General features: G+C 42.0%; 1 protein-coding gene across 1 annotated transcript; it reads left to right on the top strand.

Moving 5' to 3' along the window:
- The first annotated feature begins 17961 nt into the window (after window positions 1–17961).
- LOC308079516 (uncharacterized protein) lies at window positions 17962–22500 on the top strand. The gene is made up of 6 exons (XM_080421065.1): window positions 17962–18011; window positions 18494–18605; window positions 19488–19616; window positions 20091–20173; window positions 20712–20912; window positions 22058–22500. Exons 2-5 carry the CDS (start codon window positions 18506–18508, stop codon window positions 20892–20894), a joined length of 495 nt encoding a protein of 164 aa, XP_080277191.1. The 5' UTR covers window positions 17962–18011; window positions 18494–18505; the 3' UTR covers window positions 20895–20912; window positions 22058–22500.
- The last annotated feature ends 242 nt before the right edge of the window (window positions 22501–22742 follow it).

The following is a 22742-nucleotide window of genomic DNA, read 5'->3' as shown; positions in this document are numbered from 1 at the left end:
TAAAGCATCTTTGAGTACTTAAAAAGCATGATATAAATTCCAGATATTATTATCATTATTTGAAGTCACACAAAGAAAAAAAGTGAAGTCACAGAAATAAAGTATTCATGTGTAGGCAGTAGGCAGTTGCACAATTATTGTTTACTAGACCATACCCTGTGAAGTGCGCAGGCAAAAGTAGTTGCAAACGTGGGGTTATTGCACGTCCTACATACATACATATATACATATATATATATATACATATATACATATATACATACATACATACATACATACATACATACATACATACATATATATACACACACACAATATATATATATATATATATATATATATATATATATATATATTTCTGTCATTCATTGTACTTATATTATAATGAATTGATTACTACAGCAAAAATAATTATACAACACTGTTATTACAACTTGTACAACTATTATTTCAACTTAACAACAACAATATAATTATGTGCATGCAGATATGCACTTAAAGGGTGCACATTCAACAGTGGAGAATGCATGGGCGTCCTTAACAAATAAACGCTCTCCACCATTCGTTGCGATCCGGGGCGACCGTGTTTAGGGGCGAGACAATTAGGCGCAGATTGCTCACCCCAGACCGTTCGGTGCGAGCCGGGGCGACCGTGTTTAGGGGCGAGATTGTGAAACGGCCGTATCGTTAGCTTGTACAGATTTTCGGAGACTCGACATGGTTTAATGGCTAGATGAGATGAACTTTTGTGTCTCTGGTGGAGAGATTTACTTAAACGCGACGTGCTACCACCTTTGCACGAAAGGATTGCAGTGCATTTCATGCACACACTCTCTCTCTCTCACACACACACACACACACACACACACACACACACACACACACAGCTCTCTCTCTCCCCCTCTCTCTCTCTCCCTCTCTCCCTCCCCCTCTCTTTCTCTCTGTCTCTCCCCCTCCCTCCGCCCCTCTCTCCCCCCTCTCTCTCTCTCCAGCCAGCATAAGCATGGCGAGATTGTCTGATTGAGACTGTCTTTGACATAAAAATGCGAATAAACAGCTGAGATTATAACTTGGGCGAAGCACGTTCAACACACACACGCGCGCGCGACCCGTTGCGAGCGCTCACGCACACACACACACACACACACACACACACACACATGCAGTACATTCTCATGCGGCCAGACACACACACACACACACACACGCACACACACACACGCACACGCACACGCACACGCACACGCACACACACAACGGTATATCCAACACACACACGCTCACGACCCGTTGCGAGCGCTCACACACACACACACACACACACACACACACACACACAGGCGGTACATTCTCATGCGGCCAGACACAGACACACACACACACACACACACACACACACACAACGGAACATCCCGGCCAGAGCTGTCCCGTCCACGTGTGTGTCCGCGCATACACGGCCGCGGAGGCAAGTGTTCGCTCAACAGTTAAAGCAGTGGGGCTGTAGATGCGAGCATGGCGACATTCTTTGACATAAAAATGCAAATAAACAGCTGAGATTTTGTGATATCGAAAAACGGTGTTCCATGCACATGGTAATGGTCAATGGCTGTGCGCAATTTGAGAGCAATAGCTCCAGGCACTGAGGAGAACCGGGCAGAACTATTTTTGACATAAAAATGCGAATAAACGGCTGAGATTTAGTGATATCGAAAAACGGGCTTGGCAGTCCGACGCGCATCGTAATGGTGAATGGCTGTGCGCAATTTGAGATCGATAGCTCCAGGCACTGAGGAGAACCGGGCAGGAAAATGTTTGGCCTCACAGGTTGGGCTTCACAGGTTGGGCTTCACAGGTTTGGTCTCAGAGGTTACTAGAATTATAGGAGGATTCTTTGTGACTTGAAATGTCATAAATGTACGTGTAGATCACATTTTACGACTCAAATCAAATTTACAAGCTCTTCAATTTTCGCAACATCTGCCTTTATATAAATAAGATTACATAACCTTGTAGGAGTGTGCAGCCTCTGATTACCGTAGACTCACCTGTGGGTGCCAGCTGAGTTGAGTTGGCTAACGACTCTGAGAGACTATAAGGGCAGGTACAGACTGTAGGACTTTAAAGTGGTCGGGGAGTCGTCTGATCGTTAAGCATTACACACTGCAGGAGTTTATTTCTTGAAATCGGCTGTCATATATCGTCGTGGTTTTCACACTATACGATTGATCCCCGACAAGGGCTGACACACTGCAGGATATTTCACCAATTGATCGCCGACGCTATATATTGAGAGCTCTGTCTGGTGTCAACCCCCGCGAGACACACTGCAAATCACACGACAACTTGTGCAAGGGAGAGGTGGTTCCAAAATTGTTGTTGTTATTGGTTATATGGATGAGCGCAAGAAACGAGCTGTGCACCTGGTTTGTGCAATGCTCTGCAGTGAAAGGAAGAAGGAGAAAAAGAAGCGCAAGTGGATTCACAAATGGATTGGTAGACGTGCGCAGCGAGGATTGGGTCTTTTGCTGAGAGAGTTGGAGGTAAATAGCCTACTTTTTCCGAAGATAACAAGGGACATAATTGTTGTGGTCTTCGTTGTTCTTTGCAAAATCTGAAACTTTGTGTGTATCCCAATGCATTATTAGTAAATTTGTGTCGAAAGGTGCCATATAAATAAAGCTTTATTATGATATAAACGACCGTTTATGTTGCTGCCTGCTGTTATTGCCGTTCGAGAATGACGTGTGGTTGTTGTTTTGTCTTCTTCTTGTGTATATAGCCTACTATACATTATGAAAGAAAGTCTATCTCCCCCCTCAATATATGATAGGTGGATGATAGAAATGGCTTCAGGCAGCTTCTGCGGATGTACGAGGAGGAGTTTGAAATGCTGCTGGGGTATAGTTGTTTGGGTGGAAACAGTGCTGACTTTCACAATAAAATGTTAGCCACCCGCGTTTAGTTCAGTAGCCTACCGCCCGTCCCCGTGACGTGAGCTTATGAAAGTATATTTTATACCCGTTTTCAACGGTACCCAGTCCGTTGCAGGACTCTGATGTATATTATCTCATCACCTATAGGTGAGAGCTTCAAATCTCTGAGGTTCCAATACCGAATTGGGACCAGCACTGTTTCCAAAATAGTGTTTGAGACCTGTGAGGCGCTGTATCAGGCCATGAAAAATGAATTCCTGAAGGTACTAGGCTCTGTTTAACGTCACAGACACCAACTTTATATGATTTGGGCCAATAATCACATCAAAATAATGATATTGTCCTGGGAAACTGCTATTATTGATATTTGTATATAGTTATAATGTAACCATATTGTAACAGTACTTCTTTTATATTGCTAAGTCATTTGTATCTTAATTAAAGAGTACTTTAAAAGTTTTCATCGTATACATCTGTCACAAATTGTGTTTTACTCATATTCATCATTGTTTTCTATAGACACCAACAACAGAGGCAGAATGGCGGAAAATAGCCCAGGAGTTTGAGGCCCGCTTGCAATTTCCCCATTGCCTTGGTGCGCTGGATGGAAAGCACATCACCATCCAACCTCCAGTAAACAGTGGCAGTGTTTTCTGGAACTATAAGGGGGGTTTTTCAGTGCTATTGATGGCTTGTGTGGACGCAAATTATAAATTCATCTATGCCAGTGTTGGTACACAGGGCAGGGTCCCAGACGGAGGACTGTTTGCGCACTCCGACCTTTTCAAGGCAATGGAGAGGGGTCGCCTAAACTTTCCTCCGCCTGAGCCATTGGCCAATACTGACATAATGATGCCTTACATGTTGGTGGGTGATGAGGCATTCCCGTTAAGGTGCGACCTCATGAAGCCCTATCCTTTTCGGCAAATGGACCACCCTCAAAGGGTGTTTCATTATCGTCTTTCAAGGGCACGGCGCATTGTGGAAAATGCCTTTGGCATTCTTGCCAACAGGCTGAGGGTGTTCAGGTCGACCATCTGTTTGGAGCCCGACAGGGTGACCACCATCACCATGGCATCGCTGTGCATCCACAATTTTCTCCGTGGGTGCAGGTCTGGGGCATATACGCCTCCGGGCTTGGTAGACTGGGAAAATGACGAACATGTCATGGTTGATGGCACATGGAGGAGTGAAGGGACAGGGTCCCTAAGGCCTTGAAGAGGCTAGGAAGGGATCGCAACCCACCTGTTGTAGCCAAAACGCAGCGTAATATCCTGTGGGATTACTTTGCGTCACCTGCAGGTTGTGTTCCCTGGCAGGACAACTGCATTTAGGACAGCAAAATAGTTTATTTTACTTCCCTAAAGAAATGCCATGCACTGCATGAATGCGTATAATTTGATTATTACATAGTTGTTAGCTTAGAAATGTGTTGGAGGCAGTTTTATTTTTTGTTTTTTTAAATAATTTTTCTTTTTCCTATATGGCAAATATTATTTAGGAATAGTTTGCGTTACTATTATTTGAAATTTAGAAGCCTCCACCTCTAATTACACCTTTTGGAATAACACTTATTTAATTTTGGAATGTGTCATGTTGATTTTAGTTAGCCCATATGCATTTCCTATTCCTTTCAGAGTAAAAGCTTCTCTTCTAAGCTAATTATGAACAGTTTGTTGTATTTTTGGCATCTTATTTTGAAAGGCTCACTTAGACAGGAAATGGGTGTAGCTTGTTTGAGGGGACTTGGATTTTGGGAACAATGGAAAGAGCCTACAGTTTTTTACCGTATTTCTTTATTGAGAGGTTCTTTTTGGACTTTTTACGTTTGATTATTCTTGTGGATATTTGCTGGAACTAATAAAATAAAATGGTTTAAAAAAAAATCCTCTCCGCATCTTTTTTTTGGAAATGAAGCGAGTCCAGACACCCTGGGCCCTCACCATGGAAATAGAGGGTTGGTCGTTAAAATGGCCACCATGGGGATAATTTACCACAGAATTTGAGTTTTTCTAATAACTTTGTAATACAGTATTGATCTATTGGAACACAGTGTGTCTGTGTTTACATATTGTGTACATTATTCCTGCATTGCCGTTTTAGTACTTGTTTAAAAACTGTGGCCATAACATTTCAGTAGTTATTCCCATTTGCCACTATCTCTCCCAGTGTTACCTCTCTGGGGTACATGTAACCCCATTTGAGTGATACTGCACTAGTTTATGTACCCCATTTAAAGTAGTAATAACATGAGCTTGTGAAGTAGTAATTGCATTGGATCTATTGGAACATTCATATTTCCTGAAAAGTAAATCCAAAGTTTTTGCTAAGCAGTGATGATACTTTGTTTAATATTTGTAAATAATATAATTGAAAAAACAATCATAATTCCAAATGAACAGTAAAAGTGGTTGAAAAGAAAATAATGCAAACATAAAGCGTGTTCCCACAAGGGGAACTATAGCAACAAAGTAATCATGCTGTGCCATATAATATATATATATAATAATATATATATATATAATAACATATATATATATATATATATATATATATATATATATATGCACCTTTTTTGCACTCACTCCTCAACTGTGAACCCGAGTATATTACTCGGGTTCACAGTTGTAGAGTGACTGCAAAAAACCTTGGTCGTGCTGGTCCTGCGTATGGGGCTCAGAACCCGGAGCCACGTGCTGTTGTTGTTGCTGCTGCTGCTGCTGCTGCTGCTGCTGCTGCTGCTGCTGCTGCTGGTGGTGGTGGTGGGCATGGGAGCTGTGTACTGCTGTACCCTGAGCTGTGTACTGCTACTGCTGCTGCTGCTGCTGCTGCTGCTGCTGCTGGTGGTGGTGGTGGTGGGGGTGCTGCTGCGCATGGGAGCCCGACTGTTGGGCATGGGAGGCATGTGGTGGTTCAAAACCCTGACTGTAGTGACTTTGATACTGCATCTGCATGCCTCGTGGTTGGTAGGGATGGGGCATGTATGGGGGAGGTGGAGGGAACGGAGTAGGATATGGTGACGTCGCCGGTGAGGAGGGTGGTGAATCGTCGTCACACTGTGCCTCATAAATTAGTGCCATGATTTTTGCTTTGACTTTGGGGATTCGGCTCCCTCTCTTTATCTGCCTCATCTCATTCACCACCCCTTTCCCAAAAACGGATAAGTGGTCTTCTGATTCTTTAACATGGGCTGCCATTTGTTTTAGCACCACCAGTTTTTGAAATTCTATTTCTGTCTCGGCTGATCTCCCTTTTCGTTTCCCCCCCGCCTTCCTGCTGACACTGGTGCGTGCAGTTGATGATGTTGTAGTAGGTGAAGTAGGTGCTGCTGGTGCTGGTGCTGATGACAGTAGTGAGAGTGCAGGTGATGAGGGCATTGCTTCGGGAGTTGCTTGGGAGAGGCTGAGTTGCATTGAGGAGTCTTGTTGGGATTGTGATGATGGTGTGCCAGGTGTTGGTGACTGTGACGCAGACGGATCATATGAATCTGATCCGGTCTGATCCTCTTCGTCTGGCAATTCAAGCTGGAACAGAGGTTAAACAAAAAGTCAAAAAAACGTTGTCAGTGGTGCTCTAATCTCTCAAGAACAGATTCTGCTCTGCGTTAGTACAAACAGCAGAGGGCGCTGTTTTTCATTCTCATCTTGGCTCTGAGTTCCCAGATTGGTGGTGCTGAAGTACTGCAATTACTACTACATTTCAATTATTTTAACAATATAGTTAGTTACTTCTGGAGTTGCATTATTATTACCAAACATACATTAATCACTTTGGGCCTATGTACACAGTTTTCTTTAAAATAATCGGTGTACAAGCTCGAGCTTGTAGATCTGCTAATTTCAAAACGTTTTGATACATTCCGCAGAATGAGCAGCCTACTTTTACATTTACTTTAAGTACATTTGTAGGCCAATACTTTTTAATACATACCGTTGTCACAGATTGCCGATGGGCAATATGAGGCCTTAAAAAATCCAGCACCCTCAAAAGCCATTTGGTCCGGCTTGTTTGTGGCTTGGGGGCACTACCACTTTTGGCTGGCTTCAGGTGTTTTGAGTACTGGGTTCTTAGTGATGTTTGCCTTGTTTCGAGTTCTTTCACTTGAAATTAAAAAAAAGCCAATTAATGGTGAAATTATGTTGTGTCTGTTTGGAACTGCTATAGCCTAATTAAATGCAGCCTTTATTATTACAACAGAAGAAACTAGATAGGCCTACAGTAAATAATTATACATGTCTCACCTGAAATTTCCAACTCACTGGCCATTTCCTGCATTATGCAGGCCTTTACATTCCTGTCATGATATCTCTCATGTGAGATATCATACAGCAAGTTCTGCTCCTGCCAGAGATCCACCATTCGAGCCTCTTTCTCTCGTGTCCATGTAGCAGGAGCAGGAGCAGGAACAGGAACAGGATTATTCTTTTTCTGTGTAGCTTTCTTTGGTGCCATCTCCGTTTTTGTTTTTTTTTGGAAATGAACTTGGCCTTCAACTCTGACCCCAGCAGCTTATATGTCCAGTGACACGCCCCCAGCTACCTGGTACTGTTCTCTCATTGGTTGAAACAACTCACTGCTCCCAAAGCTGATCGGAGCCCCTTTCACATTGCATGATTTTCACCAACACAGCTGAATATCTAACAGGGTAGTTATCTGAAAACGGTCGGAAAGCCGTCGCAGAGCGGATTATCGCACCCATATCGTCTCGCGGTGCCTTTCACACACAGCGAGCATTATCTCGCAGATCAAAGGCCGATCTGCGTCAGATCGGGAGGTTTTGTCGGCGAGCGCCAAAAAATTTCGGCGACAGCAATATCGGACCAAATCTCCTGCAGTGTGTACCTGCCTTAAAAGACTTTGCCATGTAACTGTAGAGGTTCTGGTGCTTATTTGCTTGTCAGCTCTTTAATTTAGTTCAAACTATCACATAGTTTAGCAATCTGTAGACCATCCACAGCTGTCTCTGTCCTCTGTGGATCTTTCATCCTCCAGGAGCTACTGGGTGCTTTTTATTTTGATGCATGTTTTATTTATCCTTTTATTTAACCAAGATAAAAAACCTTTAGATTTCAATCTCCTTTTCAAGTGGGCTATGGCCAAGAAGTCATCATAGGCTACCTAATAGTTTCATAAAAGAAAACATCAAATATGATACAAATACAATTTGAAAATGAAAAACCATTAAATAAAAAATGCAACCGGCAAGCAGCTGGTGTCCAATTTTATTTTTAATTTAAAAACAAAAAACCTCATACACAAGTATGAAAAACTGTACATGCGGACATGAATGAACTGATATGAACTGTTCAAAAGCTTTGCATTGTACTCCCTTAGTGTGAATATATGTGAAAACTGCGTGCTGCTGCAATTCTTGAGTTGACTGTATACATTAAATGGATACAGATACAATTCTTCACATAAAACATAAAATGTATTTTTTCATTGTGCTCTTCCACTCATGGATGCAACAAAGGATATTTTTGGGGGTCAATATGGCTTCTGTTGCTAGCAAGACCTATACAACTTGATAGGTGTCTCTCCATCTAGATAGCAATCTGTCATATAGGCCTGCAGCTGCATGATGGCATCTGCATGCTGGATGTAGAAGTTTCCTGGGCTGACAATATGAGACACCACAACCTCCAGCTCTAGAGTGGCCGTCTTGGAATCGGGAGGTTCCCGGTTCGATCCCCAGCTCCCCGTAGGTTAGTGTATGTGTCCTTGAGCAAGACACTGAACCTGCTCCCGATGAGCCGGTTGCTGCCTTGCGTGGTTTCCTCTGCCGTCGGTGTGTGAATGTGTGCGTGAATGTGAAATATATTGTGAAGTGCTTTAGATAAAGGCACTATATAAATGCAATCCATTTATCAGGACATCAGTCCCCCCCCCCCCCCATCAGGACACATGGCTGCATGGTTTGTCCTCGCCTCCATCTGTCCTCGTCTCGATAGCGGGTGCGTCTGATCTCCTTAAAAAAAAAAGAAACAGGTAGAGCTGTGATGTGACTGCAACTATTGTTTTCAGTAAATTGTATTGATCAAATTTCATACGACTTTCATATCATATTAGAGAATAACACCCCAGCTGGCACGCGACGTTGGTATTTTGTTGGATTTAGGTTGCGACGTTGGACAACCAAAATCCAACATCAAAACAACGTCAAGAACCAACGTCATATGTACGTAATAATTTGACGTCAACTGACGTTGATATTTGGTTGGTTTTAAGTTGTGTTGGTAAGTAACCAATACCCAACGTCTGTTCAACGTATCATGCTAACGTCATATTGACGTAGAATACTGACCTGCTGTTGTCGGGTTGTCGGGTATTGTAACAAAAACCCAACGTCTGCTTAAATAGCTAATATAAAACATATAGGACATGTTTTTTGTTGTTTGTTGTTTCTTTACTTACAATTGTTTTCCCCCATTTTGTTAAACGTCGTCGTCAAACTGTCCATTGGGTATGTGTATGCCGATCTGATGGTAGAGCTTCTTCAATTCTACGTCCATGTGGCAGACTTTGCTGTGCTGGACTGCTGGAATGACACGTCAAAGCTGTGTGGTCCAGCTAGTCTGTATTTGATGGGATAGCTGGTGAACTTTTCATCCCCTTCCCAGTCCCACACTTTCCAAAAACTGAGACAAAGGAAGACAAAAACTGTTTCTAAGGAACAATATTTACATAATACTCTTGTTTCACAGTGCCATATCAAAATTATAAAATACTTACAAAAATCCAATGCAATATATAAAAATAAGTGGTATATTCTTTATACAAAACATTTGTATTTATCAAAAGTTACACAGATCCCCTATAAGAACAGACTTCATAACCTTACTTGCATCCGCATACATAATAAAATAAACAGCTCCTTTGCATCAGCACTGGAGACAGCTTTGATCATCTTTTCTTGGTCTGTTTAGTGCCACTCGCTGATATTTATTTATCAATATGCGGTAGTTTCTAAACTGGTGGAACATTATATTACTCTGCAAAAAGTGAATGCCTCTGTTGACATTTTCCTCCTCCGTCTTGCCGTCTCTGCAAATACAAATAAAAGAGTGGTACACATGCAACATTGCTATATTACACTATATAAAATATATACCTTTTTCTATTTACTGACGAAAATGTATTATGTATTTATTAAACATTTTGGTCAGACTGTCCATCTTAGAGCCATTCTTTGCCTTGTTGGCATTTCCTTCTCCATCTTGCCTTCTCTCTTTTTTTTTCTTTTTTTTATACTTTATATATATATATAAATACATATATTATAATAAAAAAATCCCACGATTTTGTAACCCTTATTTTTCACCCGGTGCCAATAAATATATATATTATACTTTTTTTTTTTTCCCCCACGATTTTGTAACCCTTATTTTTCACCCGGTGCCAATTTTCTAAGTGATCCTGCAGCCTAGGGAGGCCAGGGCCGAGCTCATGCCTCCTTCAATGCGTGAGAGCCAACTGAGCTTCTTGTCACCTGACAGGGGGGAGTTTCCCTGGTTGGACGTAGCGCGTGGAAGGAACACGTTATTCCAACCAGTTCCCTTCCCCTCCATCAGGCGCCCCGGCTGTCATGGGGGAGGCGTTATAGTGACCAGGATTACTACATGTTTTTGTGAGGGTATTAACTACCCTGAGAGACACGGGGAGAACATGCAAACTCCACACAGAGTGGGCCCTTTCGCCAACCCCACCTAGGGTATGGGCGCTGATGACGCGGAGGATGCCATGGCTCTCCACACCGTCCTCTCGCACATGGACAACAAGCTGCTGAAGGACAAATATGTACGTATGCTGTTCGTGGACTACAGCTCAGCATTCAACACCATTGTCCCAGCAATACTTGACAAAAAGCTCAGAGACCTAGGGCTACACCCAAGCATGTGCGACTGGATACAGGACTTCTTGTCCAACCGACATCAGGTGGTGAGAATGGGCAGCATCACATCCGACCCCCTGACCCTCAACACCGGAGCACCCCAGGGATGCGTGCTGAGCCCTCTCCTCTACTCCCTGTACACGTATGACTGCACAGCCACACATGTCTCCAACACCATCATAAAGTACGCGGACGACACGACAGTGATAGGCCGAATCGTCAACAACGACGAGTCTGACTATAGAGAGGAGATCAACTCACTGGCACGCTGGTGCCGGGAGAACAACCTCTCTCTTAACTTCGACAAGACCAAAGAACTGATCGTGGACTTCAGGAGGCCGCGGAGAGACCATGCGCCCATCCTCATCAACGGTGCTGCAGTGGAAAGGGTCAGCGAGTTCAAGTTCCTCGGAGTACACATCGAGGAGGACCTCAAATGGGAGACGCACACCACACACGTGAGGAAAAAGGCTCAGCAGCGACTGTACTGGCTCCGCCGCCTGAAGAAGCTCGGAGTAGGACGTCGCATCCTCAGGCTGTATTACAACAGTTCTGTTGAAGGCATCCTAACAGGCTGTGTCACGGCCTGGTACGGGAACTGCACTGCCCGAGAAAAGATCAGCCTACAGCGAGTAGTGCGATCGGCAGAGCGGATAATGGGAATCGAGCTCCCAGCGCTCCAGGAACTGTACAAAAAGCGGTGCGTGGTCAAAGCCAAGCGCATCATCAAGGACAAGCACCACCCAAGTCACAGACTGTTCAAACCCCTACAACGACCGCGACCGGGCAAGGGGCTCTACCGCAGTATCAAGAGTTCCACCACCAGGTTCTGGTGTAGTTTTAATCCGGCTGCTGTCAGGATGCTGAATGAGGCATAAGCCTTGTTCAGCAACCTGACAGCAGGCGGTGCAAAAACTTTTCTGGCTCTTCCTGAACACACCTGTGGATTATACCAGGGACAATGACTTGGACTTAGCTCCCCCTCGGACACACCTGTGGACTACACCAGGTACAAATGACTTTTTTGCTGCACTCCCTCATGGAGCTACTTGCGGATTATACTAGGGTCAGTCCACCCTAGGTGGACACGCACTGACCTTTTGCACCTTAATCCCATGTATAACGCACTGACTTTTTTTTGGTCTTTTTTATTGTGCTCTTTTTTCTCTAAGCACCTTAACATCCATATGTATATCATGCACAGTATAAGTATAACATGCACAGTATACATACATTGCTGCTATGCTCAGGCACCTTAGTTTTTTATTATCTCAGGTACTTTGTAAATATGTAGATAACTTGTCTGGCCTTCTGTTGCTCTCTTGTTTTGATCTCCTTCCCACTTGCCCCCCACCCCTCTTCTTCTCCCCCCCCCCTCTTCTTTCTATGGAAATTAACGTTGCGATGGGAACGATGTACAAAAACGAATTTCACCCACTTCTTTACCTTGTAAACCTGTGATGTGACAATAACTGATTCTGATTCTGATTCTGAGAAGACACGCCTCCAGCGCCCACAGCGTCCCCGGCAGGAATCGAACCTAGGACCTTCTAGCTGTGAGGCGACAGCGCTACCGACTGCGCCACCGTGTCTTTTTCTTTACTTACGTACAAAATATAGATAAATTCAATAAAACAGATTTTTGTACACACATTTTTCTTGCCCTGGAACTTGAATTAAAAACAACCTCCTCTTCCTCCTCCACCATGTCCACTTCCACGGCTACTCCTCTTCCTCCCCGGCCACAAAATCCACCACGTCCTCTGCCTCTGCTGAAACCACTGCCTTTGGGTTTGGCGTAGTCGACTGTCACCCTGTGGCCATCGATCTCACGTCCTTCATGGCCTCTTTGGCAGCCTGATAGGCCTGCTCGTTGTTAAAGTCCACAAAGCCAAAGCCTTTAGAGGAGCCCGTGTCTATGATTAATACTAACCAGAGTTTTTTGTGAGCTCTGTAGTAGATCTTCCCATTCTTTCAACGTATATACACATCCAATATAATTTTCCCATTTTAATTCCTCCAACCTTTAATCACTATGTAGCCACTTTTTGCAGACTTGTTGAACAAAATTGAACCCATGACCTCCGCGGTGGTGGGCTATCACTTTACCACTGCGCCATCCGAGCTCACATTAACTAATAAGAAACATATTACATTATTGATTGAAAAGTACCTAATGTAGTAGCCTATAATATCAGATAGAAACATATTATTTTTATTTCCCTGGCCACCCCTTGGGGTCACCATTGCATGATCCTGAGCACGAGGTCTTTATTGGATTCCGTCCCTTATCCACCTGTTTCCGCGGGAATTTACTGGAGCAAAAATCCTGTGTGGGAAACATCCTGCGGGGGGACCGGAAGTAGGAAATAGCGGCTCAGTGTGTTTACATTTGCCAGCAGAACGTAGCTGTACTGCGAACGGGCCTTTTTGCATGTAGTTGAAGCGCAAGGGGGCGGGGGGCGGGGGGGGAGAGAGTCAGCGCACTGAAGTCAAGGCACAGACTACTGTGTTGTTGACGGACAACGGATGCACGCTTATGAGAAACAACACAAATAAAACCTGGCAAAACAGTTGCGTGCATTAGCGCAAGATGAGGATAAATGAAACATTCAGTCTAAATGTCCAGCAACTACTACCAATACTTTTGTATTTGAAACCTTACATTTCTCTAAATATTATAAACTCTTAGGACAGCCTAATACAAATATAATTTATGAAAAGGCTACTATAGGCTACAGTGAAGTCGGACTGAATGACTGAAACGTTTTTTCTTTTTTAACTCTCTTGGTGATTATCTGGCACAGTAGTTGTGGATTAGCAAACTGGACATTAATGTTTCCTTTTCGCGTGCGAATTACTGGACATTTAGACTGAATGTTTCCTTTACCCTCATCTTGCACTAATGCGCGTGCATCCGTTGTCTGTCAACAACACAGTAGTCTGTAGTGTGCCTTGACTTCAGTGCGCTGACTCTCTCCCCATGCACCGCCCCCCCGCCCCCTTGCGCTTCAACTACATGCAAAAGGCCCGTTCGCCAGCTGCAAACGAGCTACGTTCTGCTGGCAAATGTAAACACACTGAGCCGCTATTTCCTACTTCCGGTCCCCCCGCAGGATGTTTCCCACACAGGATTTTTGCTCCAGTAAATTCCCGCGGAAACAGGTGGATAGAAGCAAAGATACAATGTGTAAATTATGTATGTTATGGGGGCCATTTTGAACATCCAATATGGCGGCCATGCAGGTGTCTGTGCAAATGCGTAGATTTTTGGATTCCCCAAAAATGTATAGTTTTGCTAATCTCCAAATCCTTTGAACAAAAGTATATATTTTAAAATAGTGAATCGGACTTCACCCCTTGGTGGCGCTGCTGCAAGATCCTGAGCACGATTGTTTAGGTCTCTATTGGAATCGTTGACCCAGAAAACATAGGATTAGCATATTATATTATATTTCTAGGTTGTCTAGAAGCTAAGATTGCATTGATTTTTGGTTTTCCATTTTTTTCCCCACTCAAGTAGGCTACAGGACTTTTATTGGTAACAAAGCATTTTTCTACATTGTGGCATTGCTACTTTACAAATGCGAGTAGGCCTAGGATGCTTCTTCAACCGCTGGTAAATATTCAACCACATAAAATGTATTATTAATCGATATGTATTACAAATAAACAAACATGATGTTATAACATTAATTCTGGTTTATTTCATTTAACTAGCTGTTTGTACATGGGTTGTTTATGCTGGGACACATTCATAACAAAAAAAGTAAAACACTAAAAAGGCCTAATATTATGTTTTCTAGTTTCTAGTTTCTAGTCTTCCTATCAAAGAGTGGATAAGGATAAGGATAATTCCTTTTAACAGGTCCTTCATGAAAGTCCTTGCGGTCTTGTTTCCAATGAGAACCTGTGAGCAATTGGGGGTTAAGAGTCTTGCTCAGGGACAAATTTCATTTCATCGACACATATGCTGGCCTGGCCTGGAATCGAATCTGGGGCAACCAGGGCCTCGGGCTCCCTAGGCGGGCTCACTAACCACTCAGCTATGGCCGCCCCCAAAGTGCCCCCAAGTGAGCCTGAATGGAGCTACTTTTGCACGTTATTTTGTTCTTTACAGCTTGCATTGGTTGTTTCTATATACATTTTTTGTCGTAATACCATTTAGTGGAAGTACTGTTTTTCTTCTTATAACAAAGGACTGGATAAGGGATAGACACATGCAGTACTACCATATTGACTTTAAGCACTTTCTTTCTCTTTTCTCTTTTTTCTGTTTGCTAAATGTATACATGAGTACCTTAACCCCCTTTTGTGAGGACTCAGCTGTTTGTGCATTATTTTGTCTTTACTTGGACCCCTATGGAACAGACTCAGATTAATTGTATTTGTATTTGAAGACTGCAATGACCAATTGATGTAGTGTTTATGTATTTGGATTATGACTGCGCTTTTTTTGAACAAATTGGTTGGAAGTTGATGATCTCTACATGGACAGGGGGAGTTGTCTTACTCGGACACTATAAATTGGACACTTCCGGTGCCCACAGCACACAACGCTGATGAAGGCTTAACGCCGAAACGCGTCCGTTGTTACCTGTTCTGCAGCTTACTACCATGCTTAAAATGCTTAAAATATATAAATAAATGTACCTTAAAAGGACTGTTCCATGAGTGCTGGTATTCTCTTATTACACATTCATAACAACCACACGCACGCACACACACAACACACAACACACAACACACAACACACACACACACACACACACACACACACACTGAATTGATGAATGCTATCATGGTTCATCTGCGTTTACCCACTGTTGACTAAAAGTCTTATCAGACTATGAAAGGGTTTTCTGACGACACCTGGTGGTTTCATCTGGCAATTGCATCGTACAGAAATAAACAAAGTCCGGTGTGACCGCGTCCCACAGACCGCAACGCTGGCATAACGGTTACACCCAATGTGTGTCCCAATAGAATCCGGTCTCATTTGTAACTTCCTGTTCTGCGTCATGATCTGATTGACCAACCATTACGCGACAATGGGCCATGTTTACTGTACAGGAGTGGGAAGCAGTGTTGCCATGTCTGCTTATTATAAGCGACTTTGTATGTTTGTTTACATGGCTGTCATGTTGGATACAGCATAAACTTAACCCTGCTGAAAAAACCAGCACAGACCAGCTTATGGTGGTTGCTGGTTTTAGCTGGTTTTAGCTGGTATTAGCTGGTCTTAGCTGGTCTTAAGCTGGTTTAGATGGCATACCAGGCTGGACAAGCTGGTCAGGCTGGTCAGGCTGGTTTGCCAGTGTAGTTGGTTAGCTGGTCACTAAGCTGGATTCTGCTGGTCTTTGCTGGTCAGCCAGCTGGCTGGCTGGACTGACCAGCAAAGCCAAGCTGGTAGCTGGTCTTTGCTGGTCAAATGGGTGGACTGCCCAGCAAAGACCAGCTTACCAGCTAGACTTAGCTGGTCAGATGGCTGGACACTGGACAGACCAGCAAAGACCAGCTTAGCAGCTGGTCAAGTTTGGTTAGATCCCGATCCAACATGTGGATCGGGACTCCCAGGGGGGTCCCCACGTGATTTGGGGGTGGTCCCCAGATGACAGTGAAGTGATAATTTAAGGACCTTTAAGACCTTTTTAGTACCTAAAAAACCCCCACCATTACTGCATTAAAAGTAATCAACAAACTATACTATAAAAAAATGTCAAACATTGGCCAAATTGTCTAACAATAATAATAATATAAGAAAACATTTTGAAAATAGCAGATCTACAAGCTCACAACACCTTCCTTGCGAGGCGTTGTGAGCTTGAAGATCTGCTATTTTCACAATAGAGTCAAACTAAACGTAATGCATCAACTCCTACATTCCAAGTGCTTTAAGGGTGGGGGGTCCCCAGTTCAAATATGATTATTTTGGGACGTCGCGGCCTGAAAGGGTTGAGGACCACTGGGTTAGATCACGTGTGTGTTTCCCAAAACAGTGGGTCGGGGCCCATTTGTGGGTCATGTACACATCACGAGGAAAGATCCCTTTTTTTGTTTCCTACAAAAATATATTACTATATTATTTCAAAACATTTCCCACCCAAAAATCTAAAATCTTCATCAATAAAAAAACAAATAAATACAAAATCTAAGAAATTCCATCAATTAATAAAAAAAAGCATGCAGTGAAAATAGCAGATCTACAAGCGTTGTGAGCTTGCAGATCTGCTATTTTAACTAGTTTGGATCCCGGGGAGACATCATACCTGCCATTAGACTGTGAAGATTTTCTTCTGTTACAATTGCCCCCCCCCCAGTATATACAGTATATTTTATTTTATTGTATTGTATTGTATTGTATTGTATTGTATTGTATTGTATTGTATTGTATTGTATTTTACTTTACATTTCTTGTCCTTTTCTTGTGATGTGACATAAATATTATATTTAATAATAATAATAATAATAATAATAATAATAATAATAATAATAATAATAATAATAACAATAATGTATTATTATTATCATGACAACATTCATCCAAACTTATTTACTTAATTTCGCAATTGGCAAATAATATGCTAGTTTGATTCTAAATAACACTTTTTTTGCTATGGTTACCAAAATGAACAGATCTACAGATCTACATCTTGTCGCAATTTGACGTGTTGTGAGCTTGTACATCTGTTTTTACAGAGAAGCGGGCCCTTTATGGGCCCTGAGCAGTGTTGCCATATCTGCTTATTATAAGTGACTTTGGGCTTGTTTTTCTGTAAAGTTGCTTGTAAATATTAGTGAAATATTTCACTTATTATTTTTGAAAATAGCAGATCTACAAGCTCACAATGTGTTGCAAATGCGACGCACTGTGAGCTTGTAGATCGGCTATTTTCAAATAGGTTTAAATGTCGCTTCTTTTGGGCTTAATTTTTTTCACAGACCTGGCTGCTTATTTCTCTCACAAAATCTGGCAACACTGTCTCAGCAGGCTCGTGACCCTTGAACTCTATGCTCGCGACCGCTCGGGATACGCGGGGAGAATGAATGTCTGAGGCGAGCTGCCTGCAGGCTGCAGCTCTCACTTCAGTAGAAAGTTTATTGCGTTGCTTTGGATTCATCAAAAATAATTTTAAACCGGCTTCAGAGAAGATAAAAGAAAGAAGAAGAAGCGGCGGACATTTTAGGTGAGTGTTGACACACAGAAATACTATTTATGTAGGCGTTTTAGCCTACTATTACTGTATTGATAATTAAGTGCGTAGGCTGCTGTGTTCGAAGTCAATCACAAGTGACTCATGTCATGACCCAACTCTACACATTTAGTTATTTAATTTGTCTTGATAAAGGGATTATGACAATAATTACAATAAATTATAGTGGGAATATACAATATAATTTATACTATAGGCCACTACTGCTTGCCTGTGTGCCGCTCAAAACTAAATTCAGAATATGACGTCTGTGTGTGTGTGTGTGTGTGTGTGTGTGTGTGTGTGTGTGTGTGTGTGTGTGTGTGTGTGTGTGTGGACACACGCTTTCAGTGATGAAGCTACAGAGTGTTTTAATATCCCGTGAACTCTGAACATTAATGATTCCCTTGTCTGTCTCAGACTGTCTGTCTGTCTGTGTGTGTGTGTGTTATTATTACACATTTATTTGGCTGCAGTGGCCAAAATGAATGGTTTGCAGCCCTACTAAAAGAGAAAAAGGAACCCAGAGAGAACCATTATGTGTTATGCCCCCCCCCCCTCCCACAAAGAGAAGAAAACAGTTTGAAGGTAAAGTGATATTGTTTTGTTAAATATTAAAGTAATCATTGCTTGTTCAGTAACAGGGGTCTCCCAGACTCTCCACCTCTTTAGTAAGCCGAAAATGCATTTCCAGGAATACCAAATTTAACCAATCAGAACTCATACAGGATACAGGATAAATAAGTTACAATTGGAAGTGATGACACAAAGAAGTGGGCATACAAAATTTGAACCCATTTAGACCAGGAACGCATCTGTGTAATTGTTTTGATTTCTTTGGCTAGACCTTTGGCTTCAAAAATAGCAGATCTACAAGCTCATAGCGCGACACCGAGTGGCGCGCTATGAGCATGTAGATCTGCTATTTTTGAAAATCTTTGAATATATATGTTTTAAAGTGAACATTTGTACCTCAAATCTTTTTCCTTTTATGTTCAAAAAACTTTTAGGATTTAGAGAGCATTTTTAGAATCGGCCCCAGGTCTTAATGGGTTAAAGCTGCACTATGTAACTTTCCTCTTCTACCCCGGATTTGAACCCGGTTTCCTGAGCAAGTGCTGTAACCTTTTACCATTGAGCTAATAGAGCCTGCCTGCTTGCTCAGGTGATACATTGAATCTTGACCATCAGATCAAAATTCATGTCAGATCCTGTGTCTAGGTGAGACATGACCTTTGACACTATCTAAATGTCTCAGTAGAAGAGCAGGGAGACTAAATACAACCACCCCAATTATATAAGTTATATTGTATTATTTGTATTAACATACTCTAACATACAGATTGTATGTTATATTGTATTAATATACTCTACGATACAGGTTGCATAAAATTACATTTTATTCCACTTTAACTTTCTAACAAAAAACATCTTGTTTTATCCAAAATATATTACTTGCACTACCTTTAGACTCTGACTCGTCTGAATACGGTGGAGATGCTGTTGTTCCCCAAGCTATCCACGACGAAATGTCAAGTACAGTCATACCCAGAAGAAGGCCAAAGAGTTGGAGCTGGACCTACAGCATCTTAAAACTAAGTAAGCAATGACTAATGTTAACGAAACAGTTGCATGAGTTTGCTCTTCTCTTTTTGTATATATCGATATGTTGGTTATTTGTTCTCATGTTCTTTTTTACTTAGATCTTTACCACAAATGTTAAAAAACATTATATAGAAAGCATGTTAAATGGAGTGGACAGATGCTAGGCTCATTATTAAACTGGTATCCTACTAAGGCATACATCAATTCAGTTTTTATTTTTTATTTTTCCGTACCCTGTTCATGCTTTAAGATGCAACAAATTAGAGATTGCAAAACTGAAACTGGAGGAAGGGCCCCAATATAGCTCTGCAGCAAAGCCTGACATCCCTGCTGCAGATAAGCAAACCAGTGACAGCATAGGTGTGTTTAGACAGTGATACTGTTCTACGGAAAATGGTGACAATGTGTACAATATAAGTACTGTGATACTGCCAAAAGGAGCTTAAATATGATTCTCTACATTTTCAGTTGCAACTTCCTCCGTTTCCTCTTCCCCCGAGTCAGACGATTTGGCATCGACACCTGGGATGTTTGACGGCAACGGTGACAAGGTATTGAAGAAACATACTGTGTAGGACAGTGGTTCTTAAAAGTGGGGTTCCACAGTGTCCCCAGCTAAATAAGAAACAGTTATCATTTCAAAAATAGGCAACGTGTCATGATGCATCGTGAGCTTGTAGATCAGCTATGTTTTGCTATTTTTGAACTATTTTTGAACAGTTTTGCCTATGGCATGAACAAAATAGGGATGCCGGGTGGAAAAGGTTAATTTCACTACTATTTTACCAGCTAGAATGTAATCCAATGACAATGTACTGTATAATAATTACTTCAACTCTCCCCACCTACAGTATAGACAGTTGTAGAATTCTGTACTAAATGTAATCCAACAATTAACATCTTCTCTATTGGAGGTCCATGGCACCAACTCTTTTCTAAATGGGTCCACATTTGGGGGTCCTTGAAAATGTAATTTCTTTACAGTAAATTCTGTTTGAAGTGGGCCTGCTTTTGTCAAAAATGAGTCTGAAATGTCATGGTAAAATGTTTTTTAATTTCTAAAACATGTGTTGTTTTCTTCTGTTTCAGGTCCACATTGGCTCTGGTGTGTGGCTCGAAAAGGAGATCTGGAAGATGGTGGCAGCAAACACCAAGGACTCCCTGTTCATGAAGGAGCTTGCTGTTGCCATTTGGGGGACAACAACCCTGAAGACCATGCAGGAGCCTTACAAAGAATGCCCCACTAGCAAGGGGGAGGCCAAACCCCCCTGACCGCAGGACTCAGAAGAGGTATGTTTACTGAGGGGTGGGGGGGTTCATTATGACTTGATCTCATAATTCAATCTGCTCTGTGCATGACTGTAGTTCTCTTTTCCAGAAGGTGGAATTCCCGTTAGCGTTACCTGTTCAGTTTTTCATACCTTCATTTGGTTGTCTCAGCAGCATACTGTTTCAACCAGAAACACATATGGAGATGTTGGTTGTTTCCAATTTATATCTGCTGCCGAGCCAATCAAATGAAGCTATGAAAAACTGATCGGGAAACGGGAATGTCACCTTCTGGAAAAGAGATTATATTAAGCTTATTAATCAATCATAAAAGAAAATACTCTATTGTAATAAAATCGATTTTATGGCTGAAAGAAATGCCGATCTACAAGCTTGCAACTCGTTGGACGTGTTGTGAGCTTGTAGATCAAAAAAGTAATCAATAGAATAATCGCAAGTAGAATAATTGGTAGTGGCAGCCCTACATGCATGTGTGGCAGGGGTAGCTTTTTCCCCCAAATTGTTGTTGTCCATTGTAGCCATCTGACTTATTGCCTGCCCACTGTCCACCCACCTTTTTCATTCAAATGCATGTTTTCTAACTGAACTGAAACACGGGGTTAAAAAAACACTTCACCCCATTTTCAACTCATCTTCATATAATTGGTCCTCACTAATACACATTTTAAGATGGCACCATTTATGTCTACTCACTCTGTGTTTCGTTGATAGGTCGTGGACAGTTTAGAAACCTGCCTACCTTTGACATCATCGGTAGGCAGGTTTGGTCATTTAGAACAACTTTATTTGTTCATTATTAATGCAAGAACAATGGCTTCTACTTCTGCATGCAAACTTTCCAGGTAGAGACACACTGTAGTTTCTATTAGCTTGGAATCTCCATTGGTGATGTCACTGGTAGGCAGGTTTCTGAACTGTCCACATTCCACCAATGAGTGGCAGAACGAGTAGACAGAAATGGTGCCATTGTATAATGAACATTAGCGAGGATCAGTTAGTTATATGAAGATAAGGTTGAAAATGGGTGAAGTTTAAGTTACTTTAAGTTTTTCTCAAAACATCACAATTCATTTAACTCACCCCATGCAGTATATTGCTAATTATATTTGTTTTATTGTTGGGGGTTCTTGTTTGTTTTCTTTCAGACTGTTTCCATTGGTGGCTGCAGGGGCAGAACATTCTCACAAAGAGGAAGGCCATGGACCATGGCCAGGACATCAATAGAAAGGACAAGAAATTGTGTGTCTGTGTAGGGGGGGGGTTGATATGGGGGTAATGCTTTATAGCGCCACCAGCAGGCCGATTTTTGCAAGACACATTTTTGGCTGCAACTTTACAGATGTTTTCCAAACATCACACACATCGGTATACAGTATCTCCATAGTCATGTAATCAAGACGGATCTGTCCGATTTTTCATATTCTCTCACTCTTTTCCAGTCATTTGAACACTGTGTGTGTGTTAGTGTGTTCCTCAGGTTGAAGTTCATGTATTTATGTGTTTATTTATACATTTATTTGTTATTTAAATGTTGTTTTTGAGGGTTTTTTATAAGTGTTTAATAAATTATTGTTATGTATGAAATTGATACATGATTATTTATGACTTTGTGGATTTTGCTCACTTTTATATAGGCTACTGTAGGCTACTGTTTTTTAAATATACCACGTGCTGTGGGCACCTGGCTGAAATTCACCATGATCATGCATCCTCTCCAGCAAAGTTGGTCACTGCATATCCAGAATACACCTGAATACACATAAATACCAGATAGCAGCTTAAACCAGCTTAAACCAGCTACCAGCTAAACCATCATAAATACCAGCTACC

Source organism: Gymnoscopelus braueri (assembly GCF_963280865.1).
Source record: "Gymnoscopelus braueri genome assembly, chromosome: 23".
Lineage (NCBI taxonomy): Eukaryota > Metazoa > Chordata > Actinopteri > Myctophiformes > Myctophidae > Gymnoscopelus > Gymnoscopelus braueri.
The sequence above is the reverse complement of the archived record's forward strand: the minus strand, read 5'-3'. Positions and strand labels throughout refer to the sequence as shown.

Bases quoted from the DNA above. Each gene is read 5' to 3' on its own strand.
- LOC308079516 (XM_080421065.1), top strand. From the start codon at position 18,506: ATGGTTTGCAGCCCTACTAAAAGAGAAAAAGGAACCCAGAGAGAACCA. The intron at 19,617-20,090 runs GTAAGCAATGAC...CTACATTTTCAG, and splicing joins CTACAGCATCTTAAAACTAA to TTGCAACTTCCTCCGTTTCC. The intron at 20,174-20,711 runs GTATTGAAGAAA...CTTCTGTTTCAG, and splicing joins TTGACGGCAACGGTGACAAG to GTCCACATTGGCTCTGGTGT.